At 39.1% G+C, this 22,638-nt stretch overlaps 1 protein-coding gene across 2 annotated transcripts in view; it reads left to right on the forward strand.

Moving 5' to 3' along the window:
* srrm3 (serine/arginine repetitive matrix 3) overlaps window positions 1–22,638 on the forward strand; it is a 100,899-nt gene that overhangs the window by 72,402 nt on the left and 5,859 nt on the right. For both annotated transcript variants that reach the window (XM_011483759.3, XM_020709052.2), the window contains exons 4-11: window positions 4,115–4,207; window positions 5,781–5,861; window positions 6,127–6,195; window positions 10,572–10,607; window positions 10,818–10,868; window positions 11,292–11,399; window positions 11,804–11,966; window positions 21,164–21,447. In XM_011483759.3, coding sequence (XP_011482061.2) covers window positions 4,115–4,207; window positions 5,781–5,861; window positions 6,127–6,195; window positions 10,572–10,607; window positions 10,818–10,868; window positions 11,292–11,399; window positions 11,804–11,966; window positions 21,164–21,447 — 885 coding nt within the window. The remainder of the gene's footprint in view (window positions 1–4,114; window positions 4,208–5,780; window positions 5,862–6,126; window positions 6,196–10,571; window positions 10,608–10,817; window positions 10,869–11,291; window positions 11,400–11,803; window positions 11,967–21,163; window positions 21,448–22,638) is intronic.

Below are 22,638 nucleotides of genomic sequence, written 5' to 3' on the forward strand. Positions count from 1 at the left end.
TTGTGTTTGTCTGACATAACCTGAAATTTGCCACAGCAGAACACCAATAGAAAGACATTGTTCAAATGGTTGCTTTTGTTCCTTGTCACTCTGAACCTTTTTTCTTCCTTCAAATCGCAGAAAGTTATGAAAAACAACAGCCTTTTTACCTCAGCCTAAAAGTAATAAATCCAGCCTGCACCCATTCTCTGCCTACCTGCTGAAAGTAACACACCACAATTCTGAAGAAAGTGGAAAACGTCTAGGCCCTCAGTGGCTAAGTGTCTGAAAGAGGATATGAATGAGTTGCATCACTTTGTGCTCCAGCCCAGAGCGGGGCCTTGGTGATTGTTTATCACTGCCAGATCCCAGGAAAAGCTGCTGAATTAGGAAGCTTTCTCCTGAGCAGCTCTGCGTTAAACATGGAGGCCAGTGTGCCAGTACAGATGTCTACTGCATGTTGGTGATTGGTATCAATTAAGGATGTAGAGATAGGGATGGGATGTAGTTGATTTGTCAGTAATGACTGGCCATAAAGAACACCTCACTTAGATTATTGTTAATTAGGTAATCTTTGTTTTTTCATTTTTGTAGCAGTTTTTGTTTAATAGTTGTCCCAAATAGTGGAAATTTGAAAAGGGAGGATCATTTTCTCACAGTATCTTGACTGGCGTGACGAAATTGGACGTAGTTGTCTACATTTCTTTAAAGGATCTTGTGTTGATTTTCTTCAAGTTGTTCTTCTGAAAATCCCCCCAATGTCACAATTGCACACTATTTTAATTTTTAACCAATACATCTGTTTTTGTTTCATAATGGTTTCTTTATTTAAACTCACCGTTTTAGTTTATTACATATTTGCATGTCAGTTTTTTTTCCAAAAATCTTTTTTCAGTATAGATTATGTTTGTGCTCAGTTTTTCTTGTTTGACTTTTCTTTCACTTCATCTTTATTAAAATAGAGTTTCTCATCACCTGCACTGGTTCTCTGCTTTGAAGGTCTTAAACCAACTCCAAACACACAAACACACACTTTTCCCCACAAATTTCTGTAGTGCCAGATTAACTGTTTTCTCATGCAATCTGATGACACGCCCATAGAAAATGTAAGTAGTAAGTAAATTTGGTCCCAGTTTTTCAGCATACGCCCATCACCATGTTGGAGCCAGACTACGTCAGTGAGCAGTGATTGTTCTAAGTCAGTCTGGGTCAGCATATCTATGGTAACCACTCTCGCCAATCAGAAGTGAGCTTGTTGGAAAGCCACACCCTCTCAAACATTTTGAACATTGTATGTGTGACCACATACTTTCATTGAGGTATCTGATTGGCCAGTTCATAACTTGCATAACTTGCTCTACAGAAAAATATTATGAAAAAATAGGATTGGCAAGAACACATTAGAAAAAGGTATCATAGTTAAAATGGTTCTTCTGACAAAAAGAATGACGGAATAATAGCTGTTAATTTTGCTATTGAAGCCTATGGGATTTTGGCTTTTTGGAGCCAGCAGGTAATTCCTATTTGGGATGCGAGCGGGAGGGGCCACTCAGTCCTGTTCTCATATAGTCAATGAGATTAACACCTTTATAAAAAAAGGAATTATCTATAGATTATTTTTACGTTGTTTTTTTTTTGTGTGATTCTGTGGTTTGTTTGTTTTTTCAAATAAAACTGTGAAATAAAGAAACTTAAAAGAAATTGATGACTTTCTTTAGGCCTCCACAATAAATCCAAAATTTATCATTATCGCGATATGGTAAATGGTAAATGGCGTATACTTGTATAGCGCCTTTCTTCCTACAAGGACAAAGCGCTTTACAGCACAGACCCATTCACCCAGTCACACACACATTCACACACTGACGGCAGCTCTGCTGCCAAACACAGGCGCCTGCCTACCACCAGAGGCAAGGTGGGGTTCAGTGTCTTGCCCAAGGACACTTCGACTCATGGGCGTGCAAGGCGGGAATCGAACCTGCAATCTTATGATCATGGGTCGACCGCCCTACCGCTGCACCACGGCCGCCCCACAAAAAGATATATAGCTGTTCAATACGCACATCACAAAAGACAGCGAAAAATGGTGACCTTAAATGTGCTAAGGCAATCTTACGGCAGCCTGAAGTATTTAATGAATCAAAGAAATCCATTTATGCGTTTGACCAATCAGATGGAGCCATTTTATGTTAGATGCTTGTCTCCTAAGTAGACGAGGGTCATTTGGAGTGTAATTTAATTAAACTGTTGCAGTGAAATGGAAATTGTTTTGCTATCTGTTTATGTATCGGATGTTATATCGTCACCGCAATATTGATCATTACTTTTGCAAATTGCGAGTTGTACTCATATTGTGCAGCCCTAACTGAAAACAACAACAGCCCAGGAGCAGTGTTTATTCTTACCTACTTTACTCTGAATCATCAATAAAGCAAAAATATGAATTAATTCAGGTTTTTAGCTTGGACTGGCCTTTTTGTTATATGGAGCACTGTCAAAGCAGCATTTAGTTGGCACTTGAGCATTAGTTTGAGTGCCAACTAGATGTTGCTTTGGTTACTTCCTATTGATTAAATAGAGGAGAAATGTTCCATTTGTGAAGTGATCTTCTCATTAGAACCAGCATGGCTTTTGTGTGTCAAAGGAAACCATCCAATTAGATCACATCTTCAAATTCTCTCCAAGATTTTTGACCTATTCACTTAGTGTTTTGTCCCTATCATGATGGTTGTTGCAGATTGGAAGTATCTTCTTTGCTAGTTTATCAAAAAAGAAGTTATTTAGTCTCCATAATCCAGATATCCTTTCCTCACACGTTATAACGGGGTGCAAAAAGCAACCAGCTATACAAACTGACTTTGAAACATAGTGCTGCAAGGTCAGAGCAGCAGGACATTATGAGGAACAAAAAAATCGATCCACTCGATGTGTTTCTTGCAGCATAGATTGTAAGAGTAAGAAAGGAGTAAGTGGGACAGTGTAAATGATTGCGTTGGCTTTCTGTCAGGATGTGAAGTGTGAGGAATAATTACAAAAATATGAATTCCACAAGCTAAGCCAGAATGGAAGAATAATTACCTTTAGGTTTGAACAAAGATCCCAGCAAAGGTCCTCTTTGGAGCCAAGGCTGAGTGAGAGAAAGATGTTTTAACATCTTAAAATTGTTTTGTTTTTCACCAAAATCATCTCAAATGAATTTTTGACTTAGTTAGCAGAATTATGTGTTAGTGTTTACTAATAAGCTATTTGTCAGCAGTCATCTGTCCGCTAAGAATTTAACAATGAACGTTTCTGTCATGTTTTTTTTTTGTTTGTTTCTTTCTTTCTTATGCCAGACTGGCTCAGATTTGAGAAAATGTGAAAACAAAGTAGAGGAACAGCAAAAACATACAACAAGGGGTTTTTGTTTTGTTGAATTTAGCAGGAATATAGAAGCAAGATGACTGATAGACACATGGAACAGAGTTTACATTTTAAAGGAGTCTAAGTTGTTGATAACCGTAGCTTTGCTGATTGAACTGTGTGTCTGCCCGTGTTGTGTTGATTAGTTGATTCCTTAGAGACGCACCTGCCTCACCAAGGTTTCCAGTCATTTTAGTTGCAATGGTCCTTTAAGGATTTTTATGGCTTAATCAATGTTTTGCTGATGGGAATGTCTGACACGGTTAAAAGTAGAAACTAAGCAAAATCATCTGTTGATGGAGAAGTTTGATACAGAACTCTGTGACCTGAGGTTCTTAGCTGCATTCACAGCTGCTTCTCTAACAGCTCAAAATCCTGAGACACAGTAATCAGCAGCACAACTTTCAGAACCAGAGCTGTTTAAAACACATTTAATAAAGAATATTTTTAAGGGTGAACAAACACAACAAGCTTGTTTTTGTCCGCGTACCTAATCATTGTAGTTTTGGTAGCAGTGGCAGGGCAGACCTGGTGATCTGATGCTGCTACATGCCGTCTCCTTTTATCCATCGGCTCTGAGGTGTGAGTCATCTGCTGGCTGGGAAATCAGTGCTTTCTTTGTTTCTCATTGTTTGTTTTTATCTCTGAGATGGGGCAAAATTCAGCACGAACCCCGCATTTAGAAGAGTGGAGGGGCTATTTGTTTACTGATTCTTGACTCCTGTGTTTCCAGGATGAACCACTATCCATCTGAGTATGAAGATGACGCTGACATCGTTGACTATCAAGATGAAGATTATCACTATGACTACCACAGTGACAACAGGTGGGCTGACACAATAGTTATGTCTTCATCAGCGTAATTTCTAAAAACTCCAAATGAACAGTTGAAAAAGTCTTTGAACTTGCCAGAAAACTGTTCAAACAATGGTGTTTTGCATTCAGTTGCAGCAGTTTTAGTAGTTTGAAACATCAGAATGACAATAAAGAAGTCAAATCTACACTGTGTGCTTATTTCAAAATAAACTCAAGTTATGCCTGCTAAAATTAAATAAATTGTCTCAAATGAATGACATCTCAATTGAACACTCCAAATACTCTCCAAATGCACCTCCAGTTTGGTGAAAAAGCATTTTTGTCTCAGCCCAACCGTGACAACTTCTGCCAATTGGGTTGTTTCTTGGTAAATAATCTACTGCATTTTTTCCCAAAAGCAAGGCATCCAAAGTATATTGTTGAACCTAGATTGCACATACCATATGTAAGGCCTTAGGCACATGTATCCATACGGGGGTTGCCATGAAGGGGGCATTTAAAGAGGAGCAACTGGATCTTAAAGGGAGCGCGGATGTTTCTTTAAGGGTAATGCAGCCATCTTAAAGGACGTCATGAATCCTCATATACATACACTTATATATATACACTTACCACACGCAATGCGTGTGTATCGTGAAGTATTCATAACGATAATTTAAGTTACCCGCACTTATGATGTACGAGTGACGCTGTCCTAAAGCAGGACTAGAGTAATTAGTAAGGTGCCCACACTTGTGATTGTTTAATTCCCTCATTTCTAACAGTCAGGCTATTTGCAAGGAGTGTATTTTTCACTTGAACATCCCCATCAGGCCTCTTGTGTAGTGAGGAGGGTGTGAAAAATTGAGCACACCTGTGCCTCACATAATGTGTTAACTACAACCTGTTGCACACAGCATAGTCTTAGTAAAAAATGTGCGTGAACATTTTTTCTCTACGGGCTCACCGAGGGGTCTGTGACCTTGATATACACTGCAGGCCCCCTGTGTGCCCCTTACATGTTTGCCCTTTTTTGCCCACAGACAGCCCATGTCCACCTGTAAGAGCAGGTGTGAATAAAGCAACAAGTCGTTACCTTGCATCACAGCAACAACGGATTTAAGCTTTTGTTGTTTTCAACAATAGTATTTCATTGAGTCAGCTCCACATGGAGCATTTAAAGTTATTAAGAACTAGATTCCTCCTCACAGTCAAAACAGAAATACTCACCTATCTATCCTTCCTCTGATCTGTAGAAGAAGGCAAAGAGTGAATGCTGATTTGAAGCTGAACACAGCAATATGTCATATTATGGTGGCATGTTAGTGATGTGGGTGTGGCAAATGAAAACAGAAGTAGCTGTGGAAAATCAAGACATTTTATTTGACTTACAGACATGGAATTTGGTGAACATACTCATTAGCACAAGACGAGAAAAACTGCAGCTGCTATGAGCCCATTACTGTCATGATTTGAACATAAAATGTGACCTAAATGCCACTTTAGTTCACCACACTGAACCTAGCTGTCACTGTGAGGCCATGGTGTGTCCAATGTTTCCTGTCATCTCACAGTATTACTTTCCTCCATCTTCACAAACTCAGAGTGAAAAGGAAATCCAGCAGCTCTCCATCCCCTCGCCCAAAGAAAAGAAAGAAGAAAAAGTCTGGAAGACGAAGGAGCCGGTGAGTGAAAACCAAACCTCTCACAGCGTAGTCTTGTTAAATATGACGATGATTAATTTGAATTGAAAACTGCAAATGAGTCATCAGATCCCCACAACTGCGCAGATGGGGTGAGCGGGGATTAGCAAATGAAAAGCTTTTGTTTTGAGGATGTCAGCAGAAAACATGTGCCTGAGAGCAGAGAAACTCAGCTGCAATCTGAAGCTCGTTTTTGCCGTCAAGCATAAGCCCATCTGCTTGTCCTTGTCCTTCCCTCTCTCAACAGGTTCGGCAGCTCCTCACCCACTCACAGGGAGAAAAAGAAAAAGAGTGGGAAAAAACACAAACGAGACAGGTGAGTGTGCACATCTGCGTGGGTTATTGAAAGGGACAAACTTTAGATTTTCAGAGCTTTTGTAATAACTGCTCTTCAGTGAGGTTCCTGTTATTTAGTACTATTGAGAATGACAGAATAGGGAAAAAAAGATGGTAAAGGTTAAAGAGAGAACTCTTGGCCAAGAAAGAGAAGAAAACACAGCAGAAGAAAAGAGTAATGGGACAAAGATGAGTGAAGAACAGAATTCAGGAAGGAAAACAGGATGTCAAAAGTTTAAAAAGTAAAACACGCTACATCTAAAGCTGGAGAAGGCTAATGAAGCTTTTTTTTAAAGAGACATGATGATAGACAAAGAAAATTGTTTGATCACATGAGACAAAGAAAAAAACTGACATGGAGTAAAAGATAAGGGGCTTTAAAGTCCCACTCAGTCATCTTTTGATCTACTTTCAAAGTATTCCTAGTGGTCTTTTAATTATGATTACATTGTTTTTGGTCAAAATCCCCAAATCTGTTTTCTAGGACAGTTTGTGCTGACCAGCAAATGAGCAATTGTTCATTAGAAATTCACCTCTGGTCGTGGGCGGGACCATTGGTGCAGAGCATCCCCGCCCCCCTCACCTTCCCCATTGCTGAGAACTCAGAGCACAGAGTTTGTGACACGCCCAGGTTATTTCCTATGCTACAAATACGTTCTTTTCCCAAGAGCATTTTGTCGTCTTCTCCTGATTCACAACAATTTAAATAAAGAAAATGTGAATTTTAAGCTTTCTTTATCCTCCATCGTCAGAAAAACGCTACAAGAACATGTTAAAAAAAGCTTTAAAAAAACCTTTCAATCCGAGTGGGTCTTTAAGAAAAAAACAAAAAGAAGAAAAAGAGGTGAGTAAGAAAAGTGTTTTATGATAAAAAATAAGTAAAAGAAAAAAAATTTGAATAGATGAAAGAAATAAGAAAACGCCATTATAAAGAGTAAAGAAAACATTGCAAGACTGTACATACTGAAAATTTGGAAAAGATCATTAAAGAGAGAAGAAGAGGAAAAACAAGGTAATATTGAGAGAAAGCAAAAAGAGAAATAAGAACAAGAGAAAAAAATAAAAAGCAGAAATCTGATCGAAAGAGATGTAAAAAAAAAAGCATCACACAGTAAGAGACAATTCAGGAATAAATGGAAAATGAAGGAAGGAGGAGGGATTGTAAAGACAAAAACCTATCAACAGTCAAACGTTCAGAGCCCTGTAGTATAACAATAAGAAATTGTAGATAGACTTCCTCCTGCTTCTCCTCCTCTTCCCCTCCTTCTCAGACTGTCGGGGGTGTCATGGCTTAATGTGCTGCTCTAATAACCTAGCCTCTATGAAAGCGCATCACACAAGAAAAATGAGCGCCTCTATAAAATGCTGAAAATCATTTTGCTGCCCCACTCTGCTTTATCGCCTCTCCTGCATCCACGCACATACTACACAGATTCCTATCTATCCTCTTCGCTTCTCCCCCACACCGCCCTCCCGGCCTCCCTCTGGATGCTCTGCATTGCAGGTACTGTTGACATGTGAATAATGAATAGAAGCAGACCTGTAGGGGTATCATGCAGCGCTCTGCCCCGCAGCCATCCTCCCATGAGGCTTCCTTTTAAATTGCATATTGGGAAGGGACTGCAGAATTATTTTCCTGTTAGCATGCAGCTGCATTGCTGCACACTGTCAATGTTCAGCCCAGTGCCCGTCCACAAGCTTTTGCAAGAATGGGTCGTAACATTGAGACTCTGACTGTTCTCCTCGTAATCCTCACATAGAGCAGTTTTCCTCTGATAAAACACCAGCTGCAGCTCTGGCTCTTATTTCAGCCACACATGTTACTATCACGACTTTATTACTACACTCTCAAAAAATCACAAGCGTACGTCCCGATGCTCTCTCTCCCACTACAAGCTGCAAACTGTAGGTGGATAGAATAGCAGGGGACATGCTCAGGAAAATAAGTCAGTCATGCAGAGACTAATCACTATGGTAACTGCAACGATGATGGTAAAACTAAGATGAGGGTGATGTGTAAATTTACACTTGACACTGAATGATACAACATTTTTTATCTTAAAGGTCACTATATTGTTAGTTTACAATAAAAATGGCCTAAAATCAAAAACAAAATTTGGTCCATTTCTCCCTCCCCCGAAGAATTTCCATCTTTTTTTGATTCACTTATGTGTCGGCTGTGCTGTGTAGAAGGATCAAAGCTTCGTGGGCTGTAGTGTTGCTCAAATCAAGTTACAGGATTCTGTTCTTCAAACAACTGGACTTTATAGAACCACCCCAATAAATATGTACCCATTCTTGTAGCAGTTTTCCCAATATGGAGAATAAATATAAAGAAGAAAAAAAGATATTAACCACTGAATATTTATTTGTTCCAATCAAATACGAAAAAATGCTGTGTGAAATAGATCGTATTTGTGTTGTAGAAAATATGCTCACTGAGCCACAAGCTCCCTGCTCCGCTCCATTCTGATCCATCCACATGCAGAAAAATGGATCCATGAACATCTTTGTTTTCCTCGTCTGAGCTGGAATCTGGATCTAAACTGTACGGCTGGATAGAACCAATATTGCTCATCACTTTGTTGCTCCAGAAATTTTAGTTTGGGGGTGTGAGGGACTGTAAGCTAGCGGAGGGGGGTGGGTTTGCTCTGCACAAACTGTCCCACCCAAAACTCAGAGGTGAATTTTGAATGAACAGCTGCCACTCTATAGAAACAATTTCCTTTTTTTAATTTTGGCTAAAAACAGTTATCATAATTAAAAAAGACCACTGGGAATACTTTTAAAGGGCCTATATGATGCAAAATCAACTTCACTGAGCTTTTAAGCGTATTATAATAAATATAATGTTCATTCCTCACAAAAACAAATTCAAAGCAGTGTTTTGCTCTGTTCACGCATCTCTGAGTTTTCCTCTAAAAACCTGCTCTCTGAGCAGCAGCCCCTCCCAATCCACAAAAACAAATGGGTTGTCAAATTGTGACGTCACAAAGTGAGGAACTGCACTGCCAGCACGGCCCCCAGGCCAACACATAAACACACAAACTCTCTCCGTGGTGCTACCCACAAGGAACAAAAGGTGTTGCCTCAAAGATTGAGTCGTCTTATTTCTGGGTAGTAAATGAGCTGCAAAAATAACTAATATTTTGTTAAAAAACGTTCTTTAGTGTGGTAAAGGTAATATATTATCACATATATGGATATAGTTTACTCTGAAAGGCTTAAGAATACTATGACATAGGCCAGGGGTCAGCAACCTTTACCTAAAGAGCCATTTGGATCAGTTTCCCACAGAAAGGAAAGCACAGGGAGCCACACCACTAGGGGTGTTAGAAATAATCGTTTCGCCGATATATCGCGATAGTTCATTTGGCGAGACTTGTATTGATTCAAAATGCTGTCAGGATATTTATTTATTTAATTATTTATTTTAATTATTTATGAATGTGATCTTTCTATTGATCTTTTGTCCATTTCCCACAACCTTGAATAGACTTTTCTGTCTTTGTTGCGTGGTCTAAGCCCCTCCCCCTGCCTTTCTTCCTGTTCACGTCCTCTGCAGCTCCAAGTTGTTTGTTTGCAACCACCACCCCCCCCCCCCCCCCCCCCCCCTCCAGCGTGTTCTACACAGACAGTGCAACATACAGTGACCATACAGCAAGTTGACAGGATAGTAGGGGCACCCTCACGGAAATGTAATTAATTTTACGCGGAAATGGGTGGTTTTAGTCTAGGAAAAAAAAACTTTTTGAAGGGGGCTCATGTGTCCCCTACGAGATTGCCACTGACTGTCTTTTTAGAAGAACTTTCCATCCCATAACAGACTCTGGTCGGCGTTCATAGCTGCAGACACGCCCCCTCCGCATGCTCACACTGCTCTCTTCCTCCTGCACTACCCTACGGTGTTAATGGCATCACGACGTGATAGTTACCGTATTTTACTAAACCACAGAGAGCCCCAGGTTGCTGACCCCTGATATAGGCCCTATAAAGCTGATCAAAAGATGATCAGAGTCGGACTTTGAGGTTCATCTTGAGAATATTTAGTTGCTTATCTGAATAGCTTCTTCAGTTTTAACATCTGCTTTTAAAAAAATCTGGTTATTTATCTGTTTACTTCAGAGGTATGGCAAAAAATTGAACTTGATGTTTGTGAGCAAATGGAAATGTCAACAATCCAGTGCTTACAAAAATGATCTTAGTCGTTGTGGCTTGGAGGTGGCACCATGGGTTAATGTTTTAGCCGCCTGAAATGGTCTAAAATTGTCTGTGTATGTTACTGAATCTTATCTACTGTCTGTGTGTAAAAGAATGAGCTTTGTGAATAAAATCATGATGATTTTGTGTCATCAGGTCTGCATCTGACTCCAGGAAGAAGAGAAGACACAGGTTTGTACAGCATAACACAGGCGGATGCTTGTCACCTTCATGCAGCTGTGTATCAGAATAGGATGTTTCTTATTGTCTTATTGTCTTATTGCTGTTTCTGCTGCTGGTTCTCGCTTGTTCAAACAGCATTGTAAGGGACTGATCCTATACACTAAGATTCTGTGTTGAACTCTCAGGACTTTATGATCTTATGTCTGATTTTTGTTTCAGATCCAGCAGCCCAAAGAACAAACACAAAGACAAGAACAAACAGAAAAAAAGGTGAGACACACCTGGAAAGATTTCCTAAATGAGCCATTGTAATTGCATCAAGATGTAAACAAATGGGTGGATTTGATACTTGTGCCGCACAGTCATCATGTATATAAGGTAAACAGAAAAAAAGAAGAAAGAATCTTACAAAATTAGTAAGAATGTTTTTATTTATTATTTTATGCCTTGAACCTGCAATCCAATACTCAGACTCAGAGAAGTAGTTAATCAAGCACAGGAGCCTTAACTCATAAGAAGAGTGCACAGTTTTATATTTCCCAAGATTTACTGCTGAGCTCTGTGTGGCTCTGTGTGTGTGTGTGTGTGTGTGTGTGTGTGTGTGTGTGTGTGTGTGTGTGTGTGTGTGTGTGTGTGTGTGTGTGTGTGTGTGTGTGTGTGTGTGTGTGCCTGGATGTGCTTGGTGTTCATCAGATCCCCCGGTGAGAGCCCCAGCAGGAGTTCACAGCGCCAAGGCAGCTGCTGCAGCTCCCGGAGCGCCTCCCTGTCCTCAGCCCACAGCACCTCCAAGTCCCCCGTCAGGTAGACTCCTGAACCTCCGCATTCACGCATTTGGTTTTGTGGTGCGCAGACATGGCGCCACCGACTGAGCTGTCGCCCTGGAGACCGCCAGTCTCTCTTTTGCATTCACTCTCCTCCCTCTGGGGGCAGATTGGGATCTTAGCGGTGTCTTATAAGAATTCCCTGTAAGTGGCTGTGATACCTCTGTCTGCACTCAGACTCAGCTCAATGCTGAAGTGTTTATTAGGCTTCAAATGCTGCATGTTGCACTGCTTTTGCAGAATAATTCCTTATCAATCTCTCTCCTTCAATGTGCCTCTTGTTTAGATTATATTCTCCTTTAACTTCTTTTGACAATGGCTCCAAAACTCAACAGCCAGGATCACTTTGATCAGGAAAGCCATTTCTGTATTTTTGTCTTCCAGACCGAATTCCAAGCACAGGACAGATCAAGAGAGAGCGTCTGCCCCCCCTCTGTCCCCGGGGCCCAACATTCCCACCGAGTGGCATAACGGGGACCACACCCAGCGAAGCCGCAACGGCAAGGCCGGCAGACTCAAACACGCCGACGGCGAGAAAGGGAATGATGTATGTAATCTCCTATACTGCTCACCCTCCCTCCCCATCACCAGTGGCTTCTACCAAAGTCTCTCTAACGTGCTCTCCCGTGTGACTTGTACATAAACGTTCGCTTTCTACTTACTGAAACTCTTGTTTCTCAGTTGTTTCTGGGTTATGGGTCACCTTTTCTAAAGATTCATGGTATCATGTTTGTAGAAGGCACTTCTGTCCTGTGGAAAACCTGCTGCTCCTGCTGCTTTGTTTCTGGCTCCATCTTTTATTTGTTTTTGTTTGTATGCTTGATTTGTTTGGTTTTTAAATTTTTTAATTTTTACTTTATTTACATTTTTGTAGTTGTCGTTTGCCCATTACAAAAGAAATGAACAGATTTAGCCAACATGTTTAGAAAATTACAAACAGGCCTGTACTATTTCAACAGCTGGTGAAGCAAAAAAAATGCTGATATAGGGGAGGAACTTTATCAAACGTAACAACCAAAAAAGAGAAATTCAAAAATATATACATATATATGTGTATACACATATATATGTATATATTTACAATGGATATACTTAGATATTATGATAAGTAATGTTTTTGTTTAAACTGAAAAATAAGAACCTTTTGACAGGTTTTCAGTTTTTTACTTGTTCTTACAAATATCCTTTTTAACAATCTGGATATGTGAAATTGTGCATTTCAAATATCTAAATCCACCCAAAAAGCTGAAGGAACAAAAGCAACGCTTCTGTTGAGAAAAAACAACGCTTTAAAGATCAGAAGGTTTTTCTTTCTTTTGGAAGAGCTTAGCTATAGTCATCAACGGCCACTTATACTGTTGGATATGTAAAGAAAACATTATTTATATAAATAGAATTTCACAAAAAATAAAACATCTCTAAGTCACTAAAAAATTACAATAAATGCTTTTGTTTTAAAGTAGAGCTTTGTTGTTTTTAACTGTTATTTATCTAGAAGGTGAAACATTAAAACTGGTTGTGATTTAATTCCGCTTTTCAGCTGATACTAAAGGTATCTATTTTTTTCTTTTTTATTTACATTTTTTCTGTTTAAATGAAAAATACAGGATTAAAAAAAAAAGATTATTTTTTGCAAAGTCAGCTTTATTTATAGAGCACCTTTTCTGTTACTAAACACCTCAAAGCCCTTTACCGTACATAAAATAAATGCCAAATATAACAGTAAAAATATGAATCCTTAAAAAAGCCCCCCAACACACATACACACGTTGTACAAAAACAAACAGGGAAAGAATTCCATAAAATCAAATTAAAACTTGAGGAAATCTAAAAACTACTGAAAAGCTGAGCTAAAAAGATGAGTTTTAATTTTTTTTCTTTAAAAACCTCCACGGTGTATGAAACCCTCACATCCTCATGAAGGATGTTCCACATGTTAGGCCCAAGGTGCCGGAATGTGGCTTTACCGTAGGTGGAGGACCTGATACAAAAGAAGGTCCAAATCTATTATAACATTTATGAAACAATGAAAGAATCTTAAAATTCAACCCAAAGCTTACTGGGAGCCATTGCAGTTTTTTACATGACATCTCAGTTGTTTGAAGTAAAGTGAATGCTGTTCTGTTTTTCCTGTGAAGACAACCTAGGACACCAGAGTCTGTTTTTTTTTTCTTTTTTGGAGGAAGACATAGACCTGCCCTGATTGCCTGAAAAACAAAGACCAACTTTTGCCCAAACCGACCTAAAATGTTAACACTTTCTTCTATTTGCCAGCCCTGCAATGATGCAGATAATAAAAAACCCAAAAATACTTTAGATGCTGCTTGTCATTTAGAAAATGCTGAACTTTTTGCCTCTCATCTGTCTGTCTTCCGGTTAATTCAAGAGTCCAAGGGATAAAAAAAAAAGTTTTTTCCAAGCCAGGGTGCTATCAAATATCAACAGAATAAAATAAAAGTCATAACTTTTGCTAGAGAAATAAGAATGGTTTAAAGAATATCTATTTCAACTTGGCTGCAAACGCTCTGTAACAATATCTCCTGAGAGCTGACTACAAAAGTTTGCATGTTTCTGTGAAATCTCCTCTGTTTCTGTCTTTTGGTTATTTCATTCACTACAGTTTGAGTTGAGGTTGTATTTACCCATAAATAAATGCCCAAATGTTTCTTTTCTGTTTACACTAAAAGCTCTCAAATGGTTTGGATGTGGACCAAGTAGGTTAACGGGGTACGTGGACTCGCTTTTTTCTTGTCAGCGTAGTGGTTTTTTTCTCAAGCACTGCTCAGCAACAGACTCCTCTTTTTCTTCAGGCAGCAAGCAGCTTCTGCCAAAGCATCAGGAGTCAAACACATGCTCCTCTCTACCACTTTACTTCTCCGTGTTGATTTGCATGTTGTCTCTAGTTAGCGGGATCCCCTCTATCCCCCAATTAATGTTACTCTGCGGTGTCCAAGCGAGTGGAAAACAGCAAACAAAACGCACACTTGAGATTTTTTTGAGGTGAAGTGCGATGAGGAGCAGGAAACTGGTGCAGATTTGTCAGGCAGTGTCTTTTCAACACAAAAAGCTCCAACCTTTCAGGTTTTTACATGTCAAAGTGATGGCGCACTCAGGAGGACGTGTGACAGATCAGCCAAAGTTTGAGTTGTTTGACATAGCAAATGTTGTGCGTAGCAGCTCTGGCTTTTCATCTGTTCATCTCAGTTTGTGTTTCTGTAGTTGCCCGGTTGGGAACTGTCTGATCCGCTGTGTGGGAGGCAGTACTTCAGAAAACTTAGAAAGAAGCAAGGTTAGAGCTCAGACACAGGCATGTTTCTGTCAAGCAGAAATTTATCCTCCGAGCCTTTTCACCAAAAAAGCTTCGAAATTCAGCTGAAATGATTTGATTAACTACTCGATGTTACCTTATGCAGGTGGAGGAAATCATTAAAGTCCCACTTCAATTATCTTTTAATCTATTGTAAAAGTGTTACCAGTCGTCTTTTAATCATAACTTTGCCATTTTTAGCCAAAATTAAAAACAAACCTGTGTCATTTTCTAGGACATAGTTTCTGCAGAGCAGCAGGAGTTCATCAGAAATTTGCCTCTAAGTTGTGGCTGTTGGTGCGGAGTAAGCCTGGCATAGTTTCCCATCAACGCTCCTTTACACTTGTTCCCGCTAGCTTACAGCCCATCACAACCCTCAAGCTAACATTGGCGAATGCGATTCCAGCTCAGAACAGGAAAACAAAAACCTACATAGATCTATTTGTTTGCAAGAAGATGCATCAGAATAGAGCGGAGCAGGCAGACTGTGGCTCACCGATTATAGTTTGTTTGTAGCAACTACTAGCATTTTCAAAGAGCATTATTTGCCTGCTCCTGATTTACCCCAATTTGAATGAAGAAATACTCAGCAATGCAATTTTGAAAATAATTTTCCTATTATATTTCCTCCATCATGAGAAAATCCCACAACACCAAAAGCACAATTTCATTAGAGTGGGTCTTTAAGTTACAAATACTGCACGTATCTTACTATTCCAAGGTGTATAAACCTAGAGGAACATTGTTGTAAAAAGGTTCCATAGCTGCTCTGGACAGACCAAAAGTAGAGTAGTGTTCTGTTTTTGCATTGCAGATGCATAAATGGCAGGCTTTAAAAGAATTGCCCCCTTTGTTTGTCTAAGTCTGAGTGACTTTTAGAAAAAAAGAAATTGTGAAAAAGCTTAGAAAAATAGAGTCAGAACATCACCAAAAAGCATGATAACACTAAGAGTAACAGTAAAGCGAGTAACAATAAACTAATCATACATACAAGGGAAATTGAGACCAAGTGAGTGTGACGTCACCCATAGAAATAGTTTACTTCTGGGTTCAGCGAAATGAAGTCAATTCATACCCACTTTTTCACAAAATGGATGCTGCCGTGTTATTTAATGTATTAAAGTTTTAAAAATACATTTTGAGGGTTTTAGGGTTTTTAATGTGTTATCTAAAATTCATCTTTGTAACAATAGTGTTTTTGAAAACACACGCGTGGAGCAAACAGTCAGGTTTGATCAACTTTACGCATCAATTTAAAATAATAGGTGACACATCTGAGAGGCTTTTTGAAAAAGGATTTCTATCACTTCCTAAAAAAACCCTCCTGCAGAACGTGGACTTACTAACACTTCTCCGAGCTTTTCTGGGACGCTTGACAACTGCGTCCCACATGGCGAACAAACAATTCCAGAAAAGAGCCCTCTTGTGGTCCTCTTGGTCATTACTAATGAATGCCTTTGAACAGAAAGCCTTTGATTTATGAGAAGAACTGGGACATCTCACGCATTTATTAACACAAGTGTGATTTTCCTGAAGCTATGTAAAGTGTAAACAACCCCCCCCCCCCCTCATCCACCCTTGTTTTTAAAGAGCTCCAGTAGACTGCATTCCTCTGCGTTGATGGTGATGCACCAAGAATATGACAGAAAAAGTCTGAAGTATACATAAAGGCCTGACTGTCAGTGGGGTCCCTCTCAAAGATGCCGACTCTGCCGTTTGTCCATCATAGCAGTGCCCTCCCAACATCCCCCCCACCCCTTGCTGCTGCTCATCTGTGTCCCATGTGATTCGCGTTCCACTTTAATGCTCTTTTTCTAACATTTCTGTCACATCAGCTCTGCATGCCATCCTCCCCTTACCTCCGCTAATATGACAGTTATCCCACTCCACCCCAACATCTGTTTGGAAACAATTATGGCTGCATTTGTTTAAGCGAAGAAGACAAAGCAAATCATGTAGTCCATAGATTCATCTCTCCGTTTGAGTTTGAATTCCGTCTGGGTCTCTTCTCCCCTCTTCTATCTTCTTTTGCTGATTCCTCCTCAGTCTCTGGACCAAATATTGTAGCTTTGATACTAAAAGAGGTCATTGTCTTTTTCCCATTTCGCTGCGGAGAACATTCCTTTCTCCCTTTTTTCTTTCTTTCCTTTTTTGTTTTTGTTTTTGTTGATATTGCATACGTGTCACTGATTGAAATGGAAGGTAGGTAACGCTTTGCCTACGCACGTGATCTTTATGCAGATGAGAATGTGACAAGCACCCTAGCCTGAGTGACGTCAATGTTTCTCTCTCTTTCTCTCTTTCTGTTGTTCACTGATGGTCTTCAAACCAAATTAATTTGGATTCATCATTTATGATTTGACTCTCAAAAGATTGGATTACATGGCGTTCTGGTTTTTCTCTTTCCTCCCTAACTTCATTCTGAAGTCCAGTTTCCCACTTTATCTTGCAGGTCCATTTTTTTTCCCCCTTTCTTTTCTGTTCTGGTAGAATGCATTTCTGTTTGTCCAGCATCTCTCTGTTTGTTGGTGATTTAGATAATCTGCCATATGATTTCCACCACATTGATTTCCTCGACTGTTTCTAACAAATGTCTGAAGCACCAGTGGTTGTGTGTTTTCTTATTAAATCGCTTAGTTTCGTGGAAAAGGCTCCTCTTTCAGTACGAATCAGAAAATGCTTCTGTCGATCACGCAGTGTTTAATGCTGCACTTCATAATGCATGCGGAAGAGCCTGCTTTATTTGCTTTCATCCTTTAAAAAAAGAAAAACAGCTTCGGAGGGTTACTTCCCATAAGCAAAGTGTCACTGAGCTTCCCCACTTTGAGCTCTGAAACTCTCAGATCTCAGGTCTGTTTTCGCTGGAAAAGTTCTTCCTGCTTAAAGGATAGTGCTGGCACCAGCAGGTTTTGTCTCACCATAAACAAATCCAAACAAAAGACCAAATCCACTATGAGTGAACAGTTTGATTATCCTGGAGCGGCGGGTTTATAAAATATATATTTGAACAGTTTCAAAATATGTATAGAGGTATTGAGGATGTCACATTTATTTATTTAGTGCATCCTATCTTTTGAGTTTAGAGAGCTAACTTCCAGTATTTTTGCATGAACTTGTGAGCTTTTTGCATTGTCTTTCATCTTAAATTTCATATGCAGTCCACTGTAATTACTTTACTAAAAGCATAAAAAGCACACGACTAAGGCAGGTTAAATAAAATAAAATCAACTCAACTTAAATACAAAATAATACATATTTTTTTAGGTGTTGAAATTTGAGCAAAAGGTCATGCTAAGTATATTCTTACTGCTTTCACAGGATCGAAGAGTTTAGGTGAATCAATGATCTAAATTTTGACTTGAAACAAAAGAACAGAACCAAGATATGACAGAGCTGACATAAAGGGGTGAAAAGCCTGAGGATTTATTCATAACAACTGAAAACCATGAGCCGAAATACTTAGACATAGCTGGGTCAAACAGAAACATTTGAGATTATTAGACATAGTGTCATAGTTACATTGAGGAACAGAACCTAATCTAATCTAAACCCAAAGCATACCCAGAACCAAACCAGAAAGCACAACCCAAATCCCAGATCCTGACACCAAACCTGATGTGCCTCACTGAAGACAATCAACAGGAGACTAATAAATAAGTCAAGTTTATTTGGAAGGGTTTTTCTTTATTTTGAAGTGCTTTTTTTGTCTCAGAATGACCGTAAGTCAATTTAAGCAAACACCCCACAGTTACCACTTTAAAAAAATCAAACACAATTTTGCGTAAAAAAAAAGTTATAATAAACACCTCATATCCATCCTCGTGGATGCTGTGGTGGGATGATGGTGATGGTTTCACCCCAACATAAAGCCTTAGTCCCTACTGCTCAGGAAACGGGCAGAGATCAGCTTTCTGTGGGTGAAAAATGGTCAAATCACTATTCAAAGAAAATATTCAAGCACATTTTTTCTTCGGGCACGCTGTGACCTACAGGACGTAGTAGACACTTGCACCTTACCAACGACTAGAAAGTGGTATAAGGGGACCAGATGACAGCAACACCTGAATGTCATAAGTGCCAGCAACTCAGATGAACGTGACAAATACTTCATAATACAGTTACCACACACATGACAATCATATGCTCTATTTTCATGATGTCTCTTGAGGTGGCCTCAAGGGGAACTGCTAGACACACCCGCACTCCTCTTACGATGCAGCCACTCCTGTTTACAGCCCTCTATGGGCCCAGACAACCCAAAAACCCACATGTGACTAAGGCTTAAACGGAATTTTTGCATAACTGAGATTCCTTTCTATATGAGAGGATTCTAGAGACAGGTGTAAAGCCATCTGCTCGGCAAATGAGCAACAGAGTAACCAAAGACAAAGATTCTAGGGTTTGAAATGTTTTATTTTATGGTCTAAACTGCACACCAATTAAAATTTAACTTAAAAAAGGTCGTATAAAAGTTAAGCTATGAAGCAAAGAACCACATTTCTCCATAATAGTCTGAAAAATAGATGAAGACAGAAAACTGTTATTTCTATAGCTAAAAAAGATACAGGCTGTTAAATCAGAGGTGGTACTTAGTAGTGCCCAAAGTTTAAATAGTGTTTCTTTAGTTTATCAGGTTCAATCTGTGTTGCTTGAACCTGTTATGGTCCACAAAATATATGTGTGTTGAATTTAACAAAAGGGATTGTAAGAGAGGAAGAGCAGAGGAATCATTTTTCATGACTCTCTTGACTTCACATTTATGTCTTATTTAAACCACATGACAAAGGATTGTCGTCACTTATGTCAGTTTTGACAAATGAAACCCAGAAAGGAAGAAACTATGTGATAAAAACTGCTGCACATCCTTAGTAAAGATCACAGGTATAAATCCCCTTTTACTCGTTTGTTTACTCGCTTTTACTTGTTACTATCGAACTTCTCCTTCCAAGTTTGTTTAAAGCAACTTATGGCGTTGGTTAAAACATTGATTTTTTGCTACCAGGGTCTAAAATAGTCATATTTTTCACATTTTTCAGTCAGTTGTGAAGTTGATTAAATGAAAAACATGTAAACCTGTATGTACATGTAAAACAAGTTTTTGGATTCTGGATTTGGTCTTTCCTGTTTGAATCTGTAAACAGAGACAATGTTTAACAACGCTGGCTTTATCCTTTAAAAAAAAAGGTTGCACACTAAAGGAGGATCTTTCTGGTTCATGATTTTGTTGTGATATTCCAAAGTTTAAGGGTTATTATTTTTTTTATCTGGTTTTAAGGAAAATTATGATTTCAAATTGTCAGGAAATGTAACTGAAACATCCGTTTCAGAAAGAACTTCTTGCTCACTGATGTTTACAGCTCCTTGGAAACCAATGGAAACTTACGTAAGAGTATTAAAAAAAACTCCATGAGCTCAAACCCAGAGGTGGTTAACGTGTAAACACGTCAAACAGAGAGCGTAGAAATACACTTAACGGAGGTGAGAAGGTAAAAACATGAGATGTTTGAACTCTGCTCAGCAAACCGCTGTGTGATTTTCACGGCTGGTGTTTGGGCCCGGAGGATTCGCTCCCTGTGTGAGGGACTCCCCTGCACATTGTGGTTTTCCTCTTTGCTTTTTGAGTTCTTTTCTCTTAATTTCCATGCATTGTCTCATGAGTCACTGGCAGGGAAGGGTTTTGTGTCTTTTTCTCTTGCATTTTGTGAATCTAATGATGCACTTATGTTGCCCCACTTTTCCCTTTTCTTCATACCTTACCTACTAAAGGAGGGAATACCATTTTATTGGTAAGTGGATGATAACCAGAAGGGAGTTAAACAAGAGTAACCGTTAAAAAAAAAAAATCAAAGACAATGGGTCGCTGTTCACTCCTCAGCAAATGTCCTCAGGAAAAGATAAATCCACAGAGAGACAATTGAGTAGCAGACAATTTGTTTTCTGATTGATTCAATAATTGTGATCTTTATTTTGTTCCTTCCATTTCTGTGATGTTCTGTCAGTTGTCTTCTCTTTGTTTTGTTTCATTTTTTTAGCCATTACCAAAAAAGAAAAAAAATGTACAGAACAAGTCCTCTTTTTCTACTCTCAAACTCTGTAGCTCTCTTTTTTCTGCTCTGAACTTATTTCACACTTTTGTTTTCTTTTCCCCCCTCTTCCTACTCTTCCTAGTTCTTTTTGTTTGTTTTTGCGATTTTGATTTCTTCAACTCATTATGGTTTTGCATGCCAAGTATTGCATGTGCTGCACCATAGAGGACAATCTTTAAGCCATATGGAGAAAAACTTAGATCTTTTTCTTTTAGATGTTTACCTTCTTTTGGCAAGTACACCATAGCTCTCACTTCCAAACCTGAAAACTCTCTAATGCTGCTTTATCTTTTTCTTTTTTTTTGTTTTCTTTCTATTATTTTTCCTTGGTTGGTCATCCTGTCTCTGCAGAGGCTCAATCTACTGACTGCTAGCCAGTCCTCTGTGCTGAAACAGCACAAGATCCACAGCGCCACCAGCAGGAGCCAGACGGCACAGACGTGCGAGGCAGGCGAGGCTGGGACTGTGGACAGCAGGATGCCAGCCGTGGGGGGCTCCATTACCCAGGGGCCAGGGAGGAGAGGGGGGCAGAGAGGCCAGAGGAAAAGCTCCCACTCCCCTGCTCGGAGCAGCGACTCAGCCAACTCCCAGCACAACCACGCCCACAGAGGGAGAAACGCACGCCACCAGAGAAAGTAAAAAGGCCTTCTTCTTCTATGAAAACATGTGTACTGATATTTTTTACCTGTACAAAATTATATTTGAATTTTACAAACATAATTGGGCTGCACAGTGGAGCTGTGGTATACACTTTTGCCTCACAGCGAGTCGATCCTGGTTCAAATCCCGACTGGGACCTTACTGTGTGGAGCTTACATGTGTTCCTTGTGCATTTCGGTTTCCTCCTACGGTCCAAAAATATGCTTCATAGGTTACCATAATTGGTCCTTCTAAATTGCCTGTAGGTGTGAGGCTACTGAATGACTCCAGACAATGATAGTGATAAAATAGTTTGTCAGAAGATTTATTTGCTTGTAAGTTGATGATGATAATATTTTATTTCGGACATATACTTCAAAATGAAAAATATGAAAAAATATATATAAACTAAATAGGGAGTGAGAAGAAGTGAACGCCCCAAATGTATACCTGCATCTACTTTGTAGCCCTGTATTTTCTCTAATGAGTGCACATTCAGTTTCAGATACCCTTATACTAGCTCTGTCATGCGATTTTTTTGTGCGATTAATTAATCGTGATCTGTAATTAATTATTCGAATTAATCTATTTTTAATCTAAACTTTTTTTAACCTAAAAATTGCTGTAAAGCGCCGTTTTAATATGTGTTTATTCAAATTTGTGACATTTTGTCACAGTAAAAGATCAAAATACAGCTAAAAAAACTGCTTTATGAAGATTAAATAATATAAAAGACTTCCTGTTTTAACTTTTACACCAACAAGGGGGATTTTTTTTATTTTTAACAATTAAGAAAAACTAAAACGCAAGAACAAAACATGAGGTACACTGTGTTATAATTTAACACATAAAACTGTAGGAAGACTTTTCTGAGTAATCCAAAAATATTGACTTAAAACTTCTTATTAAAACCAAAATAAATGTTGGCATACCTTTTTCCAAAGTTTACCCGTAAATTGCAATCATCCGTCTACTTACCCCATTATTAAAGGAAGACATACACCTTGTCAGGCTTTGTTCCTGTAATTACAAAGTCTCATGGACAACCTTACAGCAGCAACGCGAAACGCGCCGTGTACTCAGCTGTACACAGACACCAGGACTTGCACTGGAAGCAATGTAAAAGGCGTTTTCAGCTGAGTTCAAATAAACTTTTCAATCAAGTAAAAAGTTGGATCTTTTTTATT

The sequence above is a fragment of the Oryzias latipes genome, chromosome 14 (genome assembly GCF_002234675.1).
Source record: "Oryzias latipes chromosome 14, ASM223467v1".
NCBI lineage: Eukaryota > Metazoa > Chordata > Actinopteri > Beloniformes > Adrianichthyidae > Oryzias > Oryzias latipes.